This window comes from Bubalus kerabau, chromosome 5 (genome assembly GCF_029407905.1).
Source record: "Bubalus kerabau isolate K-KA32 ecotype Philippines breed swamp buffalo chromosome 5, PCC_UOA_SB_1v2, whole genome shotgun sequence".
In the NCBI taxonomy this organism is placed as follows: Eukaryota; Metazoa; Chordata; class Mammalia; order Artiodactyla; family Bovidae; genus Bubalus; species Bubalus kerabau.
In genome coordinates this window covers 122,458,074-122,472,903 of record NC_073628.1, presented here as the reverse complement: position 1 = coordinate 122,472,903, position 14,830 = coordinate 122,458,074, and the positions used below count along the sequence as shown (strand labels likewise).

The 14,830-nt window shown below is 34.5% G+C and overlaps 1 protein-coding gene across 5 annotated transcripts in view; it reads right to left on the bottom strand.

Moving 5' to 3' along the window:
- Positions 1–3,260: 3,260 nt before the first annotated feature.
- The window catches only part of ODR4 (odr-4 GPCR localization factor homolog), a 37,018-nt gene continuing 25,448 nt past the window's right edge, over positions 3,261–14,830 (bottom strand). For 3 of the 5 annotated variants that reach the window (XM_055582962.1, XM_055582964.1, XM_055582966.1), the window contains 3 exons: positions 13,906–14,091; positions 5,046–5,156; positions 3,261–3,914 (listed from right to left, as the gene is read on the bottom strand). In XM_055582962.1, the coding sequence (XP_055438937.1) occupies positions 3,847–3,914; positions 5,046–5,156; positions 13,906–14,091 (365 nt within the window). In that variant the 3' untranslated portion in view covers positions 3,261–3,846. Of the gene's footprint in view, positions 3,915–5,045; positions 5,157–13,905; positions 14,094–14,830 lie in introns of all 5 variants that reach the window. The other 2 variants (XM_055582963.1, XM_055582965.1) reach the window with 1 other exon arrangement.

The window sequence follows — 14,830 nt, the reverse complement described above, 5'->3', positions numbered from 1 at the left end:
CTTTTTATATAATGTTGAATTCAGTTTATCAATAATGCTTTTGACTTTCAGATCTGTGTTAAGAAGTGCTGTAAGTCTGCAATTTTCTTTTCTCCTACCAAATGTCTGATTCTAGTATCAATAAAAACTACATGGGCCTTGTAAAGTAAGCTGAAGAGTATTCCCTCATTATCTATTGAGTTTGCATGAAACGTTCAAATAGCACAGTCTTGGAAAGGGAAGTAAAACATTTGGATGTTCTTTATCAAAAATTTTAAAAGTATTTTCTATTCAATACTGTTGAGTAAGTAGTACATAGCTTGTCTATTTCTTCTTCAGCCAATTTAAGGGAAAGATACTTTGCTAGACCTTGGTCTATTTTGTCTAAGTTTTCAAACATATTAGAAATGCTCCTGGTAATCTTCATTGTCATCTCTGCTATAGGTTAAGACCCCATTTTCAATCTTTATGTTGTTTAGACTTGTCTTCTTCTTACTCAAATACACCCATCCATTTTGTCGTGAAAACAACATTGACATTGTGATTCTATGTTTTCTAACTCATTGATTTCATCCTTTTTCCTGTGTCTTCCTGCTTTATACTGTGTTTATTCTGTCAACCTTTCCCTAAGTTATACACTTAGCCTTTAAGCATTTAAGATCATCTTCCTCTAAGTGCACCTTCTGGTGCATCACCCAGTTTTTCCAAATGTAACACATGATTAGGTTCTAAGTATGTTTTTTTCTTTCATCTATGAAGCTTTTTTAATCTTGTAAAACCATGATTAAAAAATAACTTTTATTAGTTTTTAAAATAACCAACTTCTAATTTATCTCTATTCATTTAATACCAACTTCATGAAATTTATTGTAACTTACTTCATACCTAATAATGGCCAATTCTTGCTAAAACACAATGCTTAAGAAGAATGTTCTCTGTTGATCATTCTAAACGTGGTCATCAAATCAATAGTGTTAATTGCATTATTAAAATCTGTGTCTTCATTTTTTTTGGTCTGATTTGTTAGTAACTGAGAGCTGTTAAAATTTCTGATTTCTGCTCCATTTGAGTAAGTAGTACATAGCTTGTCTATTTCTTCTTCACCCAGGTGGCATTAGTGGTAAAGAACCTGCCTGCCAACACAGGAGACATAAGAGATGTGGATTCGATCTCTGGGTCAAGAGATCCGCTGGAGGCAACACACTCCAGTATTCTTGCCTGGAGAATCCCAAGGACAGAGGAGACTGGTGGGCTACCACCCAAAGTTGCAAAAAGTTGGACACGACTGAAGTGACTTAGCACGCATGCATTACACATTTTGAGGCCATTTTATTAAGTATATAGAAATTTAAAATTATATATATATTTCTAATGAATTGATCCTCTTACCATTATTTAGAGGTCTTCTCCATCTTTAATAATATTATCATAAACTCTAATTTTGATTTGATAGCACCAAAGCTACATATATTTTCTTTCACTATTTGCCCATCTTTTTCATCCTTTAAAAAATCCAGCCTATACCAGATTTTCAAAAAAATGGAATCAATGTTTTTAACTGGGTTTAGCCTATTCAGCAGCAGCAGCAGCAGCAGCCTATTCATAGTTATTTTCATTATCTGACTTGTTATCATTATTATCTTACTAATTTTGTCCCTCCTCCACCCCTAATTTCTTTCCCTTTTGTATTGAGTTTTTGTCTTCCTATTCCATATTTAAAATTTTTTCTTTTGAACTGTTCATTTCATATCTATTATTTTAACAGTTATAAATTTTATGATACACGTTTAACATAATTTCAAAGTTAAATAGTATCTTAATCCATTTTCTGAATAATAAAACACTTCAGAACACTTTAATTCTAATCACTCCCCTCCCATCTTATAAGTTATTACTGTTTTTCAATTATATCCTATTTTAAAAGTCCACATTAATATTGCATAAAATGTTTTATTTAATTATAATTTTGCTTCTTATAAACACTTCTTTCATTACAATTGTTTTATACAAAAAACACTTTTGATTTACATGTTTTTCATTTATTTGCTTACTAGTTTTTTAATTTCAGACTGTCCTTTTGAAATCATTTTCCTTCCTGAAGATCATCCTTTTGCCATTTCTTTAATGAAGTTCCACTAATGGTAAAATCTGTTTTTTATTTGAATGTAGCTTTATTTTAGTTTTGCTTCATACAAATTCCAAGTTGCTAATTTTTTTTCTCAGAATTTTACAGCCACTCTTCTACCATCTTTGGAGTCCCTGTTGCTATCAAGAAGCCTTCTGAAGTTCTGTCTTGCCTTCACCGATGATCTTTTCCTCACTTTGACTGCTTTAAGAATCTTTTGTTTGATATCTCACAGCTATAATATATTGAGTTTAGGCTTAGATTTCATCTATATATGCTTGGGATATATTGTGCTTCCTGAATTTATGAATTTGTGTTTTTCCAACCAATGTGGAAAATTCTGTTACTTCTTCAAATATTGCCACTTCATCCTCTCTATTCTCTCCTGCTAGTACTTCTAGTCTTCATAATTTTTCCTTCCACATCTCTTACCTTCTCCTTAATATTTATTTTCTAGCACCTTCTTTCTCCTTGCTGCACACTGGGTAATTTCTTTGTATCTAGCTTCCAGTTTATTGACTATTCAGCTGAGTTAATATCATATTCAACATGTTTTTTTTTTAATTGCAAATAATATATTTCTTATCTAGCAGTTTCATTTCTTTTTCAGATCTGCCTGTGGTTCCATCCTTTATGTGTGTTGATGAGGAAACCCTGCAAAAGTGAGTCCAAAGTTTATTTCTATGGGTTTTTCGTCATGCTATTAATAGCCAGTTTCCACTTGTACCTGGTGATCTCCAGTCATGAAATAGTATTGTTTTATTTTAATCTATGGGAATCTTGGGCCTAGATCTTGTTTCTACCAGGAACTATAGGGTACTGCAAACTGAGGCCTACTTCAGGGGTCCTGCATGGGGCATCTCAGATTCAGATTTATCTCCTTGTTTCTGGTCTGAGGAGAACGGCATATGGCAATGCTGCAACTGGTATTTGTCATCCAGGCAACTACTGCCAAACTTAAGCCTAATGGAGCTGTCACAATTTACAGATCAAAATGCATTCATTCTGTCAGGAAATAGAAAATAGAGGTATGGTTCTTAGAGATTTCCTCTACCTTCTTTGAGCCTATTAATGGATTCAAAGGAGATTTTATTCAAGATCTAGTTGTTCTGCAGTACCTAAAGTACTACTGGAAGCAAAAGTCTCATTTAATATATGATATACTAACCTGATATACCTGAGATAACCTGAGAAAGCTCATGATTTATGACAATCCTTGCTCATTGAAAGAGGTATGGAAAGGTTTCCTACCTCTCAATCGGAACTCAATCAGTATTTTGGAACTGACTGTACAAAGTACAAACTTATCCAATAAGTTGTTGCCCCATCTTGTAGAAATTTCTCTTATTATTCTATTACTAAGATACTCAGACACCCTTCCTTGACTATTCAAATTTTCAATGTCCTGACCAATATGTAGTTCAGGTCTACAAAACTAAAATCTATGAAAATAAACCATTATTTCGAACATTTTAAAAAACAGACAATAACGATTTGTTATGTGCAACTTACATCTAGATGTATAACTTTATTCTTGGAAGCCTGAGCCACCTATAATTTATAGAAGCAAGGCTAAACAAGGCAGCTGGTGATTTCATTTTAGTCAGAAACACATCTAACAGGAATCTGGCAGCAGATCTGGCTGCTGTTGTCTTAAATGCAGATGGCTTGTTTGCATCTTTAAGATTCATAATTGTTGGTCACTGTTCTCTGGATGATCAGGAAGCTCTCTGTGCCTCAACCTAATCACTGAAGCAGTGAAAGGAGATACCCGCAGCAAGGGCTGCAACTGCAAATGCTGCAATCACACCTAAAAGTGAAACAAACACAAAACAAATGGAAATGGAATGAGCAAAAGAAAGGCTTAACTGCTCCTAGGCTTTGAAATGCAGGCAACTGATGGGGCTAAACAACAATAACAATACACAGACACAAATGCGTATGCATACACATACACAGACACTGAAAGCCAGCAAAATCTTAGCGCAAAACATAGCAATAGTCAAAAATATATTTTACAAAGGTTGGACTGCTACTGACCCCTTAAAATAAAAGTGTCTTTTCTTTTCTTTTTTTTTAAAGTGTCTTTTCTTATACACAAATGCACTCATACACATCTAAGAGACAATCTAAGAGACAAACTAAGACATACTTTAAAAGGCTTCTACGAATATTTATATTGACATTTCAGCCATGCCATCTCATGCAACTTAGCTTAAACCAAAGAGACATCACAATGCAAAGTCATTTATATAGCTATCAAAAACCACAGAAACTAAAATCTAAAAATTATTAAGCTTATGTTGGCAACTTTTATTTTTAATTTTTTCCCTGAGCATTTTAAGTTAAAAAACAAACAACTGACCTTAGTAGTCAAGAGACACACACACACAGGTGCAAAAAATTTAGGTAATTAAGTTTACCTAGTGAGTTAAGTGACATGAAAAATAACTGAAGTTTCTGGCTTCTAACTCTCAGTCAACCGAAAGTCTTAACTAAGCAACAGGTCACATGTTCTTTTATCAGTAAGTCTGAAAAATGGTAAAGTGACCACCATACTTCTTGGAAACTTTAAAATTAAAGTGCGTTAGAATTTTCAGATTTGAATTTGACTCTTCATAGAATATCTATCAAAATCTTTCATAATAGCAATCCTGGGAACACCAATTTGGAAAACACTGGCACTACTATACTTGTTGTTCCCCAAAACTCAACATAATTTTCTTCTAAAAACACCAAAACATTTAATAGGAAGTGTCATTTTTGAAAGCACTTGGGACAATGCTTTATTTATAAATCTTTCCACCACTTTCCACAGCACTCAATAAATACTAGCTTAATCTAGCTCTTTTAAGAAAACAAAATGAAAATAATTTTATAGTAACAAGAAAACACAAGTCCAAGATATCATCTTTTCAATGTTATAGAAGAAATATAATACCTATGTTTTGCTGAATTTTCAACACTATTGTAGTTTTAATTGGCTGTTTTGGTTGTTCATCATCTGTGTTATTCAATGAAGCTTCAGTATCCATAGAGGAACTTATACAGGCTGCAAGAAGATAATAATAAATACTAAGCAAGATGGGAATAATTACCATTTAAAAATAACCTTTGAAAAACACTATAAAAAACACACAATGAGCTTCATTTTCCTTCAACTTGACTTTTTAAAAATTTTATTTTTTTCAACTTGATTTTAAAATAACAATTTGCTCTTTATTGAGTGTAGGTGAACTAAATTTTATGGACTATATATCAGACTGATATACTTTTTAAAATACTTTACGTGCTTTCATAACTGATTGCCAAAGAGCCACAGAGCTAGTTCTGAATGATGTCCACAAATTATAATCTGATTACCATATGACAGCAGAGATAAACTGATACTAAAAATCAAACTACACAGACAGGGTAACCTTCTCTCTTAACTAGAATTAATTTATAATATACTTATTGATAGTTCTGGCAATTAATCATTCTAAGCAATCATATATTAATACAAAAGCAAGGACTGACAAACTAACCCATGGGCCAAACTACAGTCCATGGGACAGACCTTACATACCTAAAATATTTACATAAAAAGTTAGATCACCTGAAATTTGTAATATATAAGCAAAATGTGATCACTAGTTTGAGCTTAAAACAACTACATGTTAAGCAAAGTATGTACATTATCTCATTTACAGCTGAAAAATAAAATCTGGGACACTAAGTGAATATGTGAGCATCATAAGCAACAGAATGAGGATTCAAGTACAAGTTTTCTTCCTACTTCATTATGCTGACAATAATTTGTGAGGGCTAGCCTAGCTGATATTTAAAACTGACTAAAAGTTTTTGAACTGAAAACATTCTTAGGGATCACACAGACAAATGGTTTTCATTTTTAAACTAGTGCTAAAAAATCAGGCAGGAATTCCCGGTATGTGACAGGAAATCCCAGTAAGTGAAACAGATGAAAGCAGAATTACTCTGGTTGAAGCATGGGTGGATCCCGGAGCCATTCTCCTTCCTTTGCCTCAAGAGGGAATAGCAGGGGGCTGTTCTAGAGAAAGCAATTGCAGTTGATCCTTAAACAACATGGGTCTGAACTGCATGGATCCATTTAATTACATGTGACTTTTTTTTTTCCACTAAATATATATGATTCATGGTCAGTTGAATCCATGGATGCAGTACTGCCCGTGTGTGCTAAGTCACTTCAGACATGTCTGACTCTTTGTGACCTCATGATCCGTAGCCCACCAGGTTCCTCTGTCCATAGGATTCTCCAGGTAAGAACACTGGAGTGGGTTGCCATGCCCTTATCCAGGGGATCTTCCCAACTGGGTATCAAACCCACGTCATCTCTTAAGTCTGCCTGCTCTGGCAAGCGGGTTCTTTACCATTAGCGCCACCTGGGAAGCCCAAGGTACCGCCCATACTGTGAAGCTACATGCGATTTTTGACTATGGGAGGGTCAGTGCCCTTAAATCCCCATGTTGCTCAAGGATCAACTGTACCTCATATTGATCTCTTTATAAATATCTGCAAAGATTAGAGAATAGCAGAGTGAGAAACAGTAAATACTGTTTAAATTCAAAGTAAAATATCTTATTGCTTGGGTATGAAATATCTTTCATAGACATTTATGTATCCCAATATACTGTGTGCTTATATGCAGAGTACATAATGAGAAACACTGGGCTGGAGGAAGCAGAAGCTGGAATCAAGATTGCTGGGAGAAATATCAATAACCTCATATATGCAGATGACACCACCCTTATGGCAGAAGGTGAAGAGGAGCCTCCTGATGAAAGTGAAAGAGGAGAGTGAAAAAGTTGGCTTAAAGCTCAACATTCATAAAACTAAGATCATGGCATCCAGTCCCATCACTTCACGGCAGATAGATGGGGAAACAGTGGAAACAGTGGCTGACTTTATTTTTCTGGGCTCCAAAATCACTGCAGTTGGTGACTGCAGCCATGAAATTAAAAGACGCTTACTCCTTGGAAAGAAAGTTATGACCAACCTAGACAGCATATTAAAAAGCAGAGACATTACTTTGTCAACAAAGGTCCATCTAGTCAAGGCTATGGTTTTTCTAGTAGTCATGTACGGATGTGAGAGTTGGATTATAAAGAAAGCTGAGCGCAAAAGAATTGATGCTTTTGAACTGTGGTGTTAGAGAAGACTCTTGAGTCCCTTGGACTGCAAAGAGATCCAATCAGTCCATCCTAAAGGAGATCAGTCCTGGGTGTTCATTGGCAGGACTGATGTTGAAGCTGAAACTCCAATACTTTGGCCACCTGATGTGAAGAGCTGACTCATTTGAAAAGACTCTGATGCTGGGAAAAATTGAAGGCAGGAGGAGAAGGGAACGACAGAGGATGAGATGGTTGGATGGCATCACAGACTCAATGGACATGGGTTTGGGTGGACTCTGGGAGTTGGTGATGGACAGGGAGGCCTGGTGTGCTGTGGTTCATGGGGTCGCAGAGAGTCGGACACGACTGAGCGACTGAACTGAACTGATACTGTGGGCACATCCATGAGGCTGTGCTTACAAGGATGACACATAAAATTATTGAAATAATTATCTATGATACTAAAATGGATTAAAAAAATTGCTTGCTTCTCATCAATTTCTCATGAAGAACAGTTTGTCATGTTGAGAAATAATCCTCAGTAGCCACACCTCATTAGAATTAAGGGCACAACCACTCTTTTTTTCCCCCTTTGAGCATATGACTAAAGTACTTTAAAAATGAACACAAAACATTTTTCTCTTTTGTTCTACTCCCATATCAGATCAGTCACAAAGACCAACAAATTGTTCTTATGAACTTTCTCCAGATTTATTCAGTCTTCTATATTTCTATAGCTCCCAGTTATCGCCATAACACTTTACTTCTAGACTACATTAGCTCACCAGCTTAAAAGCTTCTCTAACTTCATCCATAGGTCTAAAAGTCGAATGCAAGTACAATTTTATTTATTTTAAAAACATACACACACCTTTGGCTTTTCTATTAGCAAATATTGCTGCTTAAAGCTTTTCTTTGGGCCATTAAAATCTTTACCTCAGATACAAACACAAATAATGGATGAAGTATGAAGTGTACTCTTTTAACTTATATGCTAGACTTTTTTACTTTTTTACTTCAGTATCTATAAAGAGCACAAAAATGGCTTTATTTTTCATGACATTATTTACACCTTTAATACTGAATAGTTATATGTGAACATAATGCTCAAAGAAGTCAAATCCTTTGTATAAACAATTTATATCTCTTTAAAAAAGACATTCCATTGCTCTATTTTCATTTTAAAATCTGTCATACAAAATTATATTGATTTGATACAAATCTGAGACAGTTTTACTAAAGAAGAGCATTTTTCAAGAGTGAATAAATCCTTATCATAATAATTTGTGTCTGTTTTGGGTGTGGGCATGTAGAATTGTTTTTTAATACACATTTATTTTATTTTTTGGACGTACTGTGCAGCATGCAGAATCTTAGTTCCCTGACCAGTGACTGAACTCATGACCCCAGCAATGGAAGCATGAAGTCTTTCTTAACCACTGGACCACCAGGGAAGTCCCTATGACGGCATATAGAATTTAATTAAAATCTCAGGCACTGTAGTTTTACCAACACCTTAGTGCTGCTATCTTAAATGCAAACAACATGTTATTCAAAAGGAAATTAGATCTTAATCATTTGTTAAAACCAGGTAATTTTAACTGCAGACAAATTCAAATTATTCATGTGAGAAAGCAATCTTTCTTAAGCAACTGTCAACAAAAGAGAAAATAAGGACATGATGAATACATGCTAAGTTGTAGATATATTCAATTTCATTCCAAGCTGCTGACAGGTAGGACTATTTAGAAGAAAGTTAAAATGAAACGTTAGAACTTAAACTCTTAGCTGTCGTCTTTGATCGTCCAGATCCCTAACTCCTAAGTTAATGAGGTTTCATTACTCAGTGATTTAGCCATGAAAATACATCTTCAGCATTACTTGTTTTCCTTTATTATCAATGTTTAACCAAACAACAAAAATCAATTTCACCTCTGATACCAAGACAGAATTAGCAAAGATGGGTTCCACCAGATTTTAAGGGTGTGTCTCTAAATTTTTAGCTGATACTATGAATAAAGTACATCTGAATTATTAAGTTAATATCTACTAGGAGATGACTAATACATTTAAGAAATTTTAAACCCCGTTATTCCTCACCTTAAGTGAGTCATTTTGACAAACAAATTGCTCTTCATCCCTTAAGTTATTTTAAAATACTTACTGGCAAAATATGTATTTTAAACATAGCAACTACTTGGCAACTGTATTATAGAACAGAAATAATTAAATAAGCAAATAACATCAAATACTTAGAGACTAAAGCTAGATACTTACAACAAGTTTAACAATTATAAATGTACAGTCATTGATTTCAATCTCTAATTTGAACATTTGAGCTCTACTTTGCATGATTTTCCATGGAAACTCTAATTTCAAATAATTAGGAAAATATATTCATGCTATATAACATTAATCTCATACTTTAATATTACTGACTTTAATTATAATTCAGAAGGTACATTATTTAAACATTTTATAATAATTCTAGTAAGTATCACGTTACATTTATATATCTCTTTCTATTCAGAATATATTCCCCCTAACATTTTTAGTAAATTCTAATACCAGCCCAAGAGAACGTGGGGTTCAAAGGGGACTTGTTTAAGGTTACACAGCTGTAAGTGTGCTTCAAGATTGCCAGGAAAATATAAATAACCTCAGATACACAGAAGACACCAACCTTATGGGAGAGAGTGAAGAACTAAAGAGCCTCTTGATGAAAGTGGAAGAGAAGGGTGAAAAAGTTGGCTTAAAACTCAACATTCAAAAAAAAAAAAAAAATCACAGCACCTGGTCCCATCACTTCTTGGCAAATAGATGGGGAAACAATGGAAACAATGAGAGACTTTATTTTGTGGGGTTCCAAAATCAGCGCAGATGGTGACTGTAGCCATGAAATTAAAAGATGCTTGCTCCTTGGAAGAAAAGCTGTGACCAACCTAAACAGCATATTAAAAAGCAGAGACATTACTTTGTCAACTAGTGAAAGCTATGGTTTTTCCAGTATGGATGTGAGAGTTGGACTATAAAGAAAGCTGAGCACCAAAGAATTGATGCTTTTGAACTGTGGTGTTGGAGAAGACTCTTGAGAGTCCTTGGACTGCAAGGAGATCCAACCAGTCAATCCTGAAGGAAATCAGTTCTGAATATTCATTGGAAGGACTGATGCTGAAGCTGAAACTCCAATACTTTGGCCACCTGATGTGAAGAACTGACTCCTTAGAAAAGACCCTGATGCTGGGAAAGATTGAAGGCAGGAGGAGAAGGGGACGACAGAGGATGAGATGGCTGGATGGCATCACCTACTCGATGGACATGAATTTGAGCAAACTCCAGAGCTGGTGATGGACAGGGAAGCCTGGCTTGCTGCAGTCCACGGGGTTGCAGAGTCCGACATGACTGAGTGACTGAACTGAACTGAAGCTGTAACTGGCAGATCTGGACTCAGATGTGCAACTGGTAAAATTATGCATCCAGTATTTTTGAATAAATAAATGGATGAATGAGTAAATGCAAAAGTGAAGATAATTCTAAACTAACAGAATGTTCACGTAAAAGCACTTAATTTTTCTATTAAAATGTTTGTTTTTACCCTATTCCATAATTTGGAATGTATTTTGCTTCTAAATAATTAATTCCTTCTAATTCAACAAATACCTGATAAAGCAAAAATAATACACAAGTCTTATTTTTGGTCACAATACATCTGATCCAAACGTTTAATTCCTAAAAAGCTTAGAGTCGCTTTTACTGTATTCATCCTTCAAAATGAACTCGAGTCACCTGCTCTGAAGCTTTCTCTGAATCATTTATAGGGATAGTTCCTGTGCTAAACGTTCTGATGATTCCCTGTTCATTCTCCTATTATAGAACTAACCACTAGTTAAAGCAAAACATAAAAGTAGTAATAATAAAGAATGAAAAAAACAAAAGAATTTACTAAAACTTGAAAACACTAATGTCAAACCTTTGTCACCACAGATTACAAGTTACTGCTCACCTGTCATCAAAGTATTTTTTCTGACTGAATTATTACAACCAAATCACTGGAGACCCTAAAGTCCTGTCAGTAATCTTGATGTTCTTGAGTTCTTCATTACTCTTAGGACCTTACTACATGCCCCACATAATTAATAAAGCATACAATTCTATTTCCAAGTCAGATTACAGGCTTCTTGAGGACACGAATCTGACCTTTGATTTGTCACCTATAACGCTGCCTTGAACAGAGCAAATGCCTAATAAATATCTAATAAATAGACATACTAAATGCTATAAAATAAAATTAACATTTATGGGGCAACAATTAAGTGTTACATGTTGTCACGTTTTAATGTTCTACTTCCCTTAAAACATTCTAAACTATTAAGCCATAGAGCTATGATATTATATCCTTTTAAAATCATCATCCTGTTCAGTGTAGCACACTACACAAACTTTAAAAACCTTCTATCTAGATAGGCATATGCTTACAACTTTTTAAGCATACAGTAAGGCTGCAGTCCATGGGGTCACTACTTCACTTTCACTTTTCACTTTCTTACAATGGAGAAGGAAATGGCAACCCACTCCAGTGTTCGAATCCCAGGGATGGGGGAGCCTGGGCTGCCGTCTATGGGGTCGCACAGAGTCGGACACGACTGAAGTGACTTAGCAGCAGTAGCAGCAAGTATGAAAAAAGATGTGCTACAGTTTTCAAAATTGACCTATTCAGTCTATGTCATTCAGTTAGTAACAGATATTTATGAATACCTATCATGCTTTAGGCATGGAACTCAGAGCAACACTTACTCTCAAGAATCCTACAGTCTTATGTGAAAGATTAACATCATTAAACATGCAACTGATACTCATCAATAATTATAAGAATGGAAAATACTGCAAAGAAGCAGCAAAAAACTATAATTAAACGTAATGGAGGAATCCAGGCAGTCTGAGCTATTATGTGAGCACGTAAAAGTATCTACACAAGTTAAAAAATGCTGTTTAGCACCTTGAAGACAGGATCAGTATCTTATTGATCTTTGGATCCCAAACTGTAGGACTGACAAAATCAACAATCTGTTCAGTCAACAAATATTTACTGAGGACCTATGTTACGTTAGGCTAGATTCTCAGTAAAGTGCTAAACATGAAAGCAGTGAAAGGTGGTAAAGAAAAATGAGGTCTAGAAACTGTAATAATAAGAACAGTTAAAGACATTTGGGAGTACTTGGCTTTGAAATATTTAGAACATGACAACTGCCCTCAGTTTAAACTTAAAGCAAGACCTCAGTAAAGAAGCAGTACAGCTGCCATTTGAACGTGGGTTTGAAATGCACAGGTCCACTTATATGCAGATTGTTTTCAATAAATACATACTACAGTACAAGGCAATCCATGGCTGGTTGAATCTGTGCACTCAGAAGTAACTTACTCAAGTTATCAACATCAGAGGTGACCTAGAACAAAGGCAAACAAAAATCTCTGCCCTCATGAATCTAAGATCGGTTGGCAGAAACAGTGTAGTTGCTCATCTAGAAAAACATATTTCACAAAGTAGCAAACTTTTCTACCAATCTGCCTCAAAATTTATCATTCAGAGAATATGCTATAGTTATATCTTTAAAAATATTAGTTTTCAGGGGACTGAAGCACACCTGCAGCTTTAACATCTGGTACTTAGCAATTTAGAGGTTTTTATTTTTGTTTTGCTTTAAAACAAACTTACTGTTCCACATGATTAATATGACCCTGGAGCTGTTGAAAAAACAAGTCGGGTGATCTCCAACCTGCCTGAGGCTTTACTGACAGATTAGAAATTCATCAACTAAACACTTACTTTATTCACAATAGAAACAGCAAGACTCAATCACCCAACTCTTGTGGGGGGTGGGAATTAGTCAAGCAACAGAAGAATGATATGAAATTTATACTATGATATCAGAGATTTCAAGACTGATAAAAAAATGGCTACATACTACACATTTATGGATATCTGCAAGTAATACTTTCATCACATATTTTTTAAAAATGTTTCAGGAAGACTGTATATATTTATACATTTATTTATAGACATGTTTTCATATTCTGCTCTCACTAGAAACAAAAACAAAGCAAGCAGAGCAAAACAAAACAGAAAAAACACTTTTAAAATGCAAGATCAAATGTGAAAGTGATGGTTAGAGACAGAGAATGTGTTACACAATTACTCAGTATGGCAAATCTATGTTCTGTAAAAATAATCTTGATCTAAATTTTGGACCTGCCCATTTTAGCTTGGCATCCCAATTATATGGAGGGGACAGGAAAATAACAGCAAATAGTCTGAAGACATTAAAAAAAAAAAATTGTGACCTGATGCTTAACCAAATAATTAGTTAAGATAATGGACTTTGAGAAAACTTCACTTAGAATAAAAGAAATCCCTTAAAGCTATACTTTTCTACCTATTTAAGAGTAGGCTTGAAAAAAGTCCAATGTATCTTAAATTCTGATACAATTTTCCAAAAAACACTGACACTTACATACTATGTAGAAATTAAATAGACACATTTTTAAATGACTCAAAAATATCAAATAGGACTAGCTTGAAAGAAATCTACAGACATGATGCTTCAACTAGATGTCCCATAAGTAACCTTAGCCATAGTCTAATCTGGTTCTTAAATAACCTCATATAATTACCTGTGTTTATTTCCTCTGCAATTTCCAAATCTTCTATTTGAATCATACGATCTAACATCTCTAAAAAATGGTCTCTTATTTCTTCAGCTGACTCATCACCAAATTTATAATCACATAACATTACAGTGGATCCCGGAATGGGGACAAAAACTCGGTGCGGGAGAATGTGGAACTCTTTTTCAGAATCTAAAAGGAGAAGAAACAATATTTAGATGGATCTGTCACTGCTATCAGTGATAAATATAAGTATATGAAAGTATATGTCGAAAGAAATAAAACCTAAAAGGTCTTTTCATTCTCTAACTGTTCTTATACAAAATTCTTACTGAATTCTTTAACTCAATATTTAAGACCTCTGCAAGGGACCTAAATGATACTCCCATAAAATATCAACTCAGCACTGCCTTCAATCCGAGGATATTGTTGATTATACATGTTCATGTTATTCACTATTCTATGAAAAAATACTCAGGAAACAATTTTGTCCCTGGTCTCAGAACTTATTGTTTTTCTCGTTTGTTTTAACCTTATAAATACTGAAATTTCTGAACAATTTTTCCCTTCTTCATGCAAATTTAGAGACAAACTAATGGCTCACTTACATTAAATGTATAGATTGTGATAGCGTTCATTTCCATACTAATCTCACCACTGACTTACTTCATCTTACATGATGCAGATCCCCAATCAAGCATGTATAGGAAATCAAGATATACACATTTTCTGTACTAATCTCACCACCAACTCCACTTTGCTTTCATTTTCCCTTTGCCTCATTCTCATAATTAACACTTATTTTGTCTTGTTAACTTGCAATGCCTTTTTGTGAACAGCTTTAAATCATTTTTAGACAAAATAATATGGACGTCAGTAAATAATGAGCATTTCATTCTTTTAATAATCACATTTCCCTCAATTTCTAACA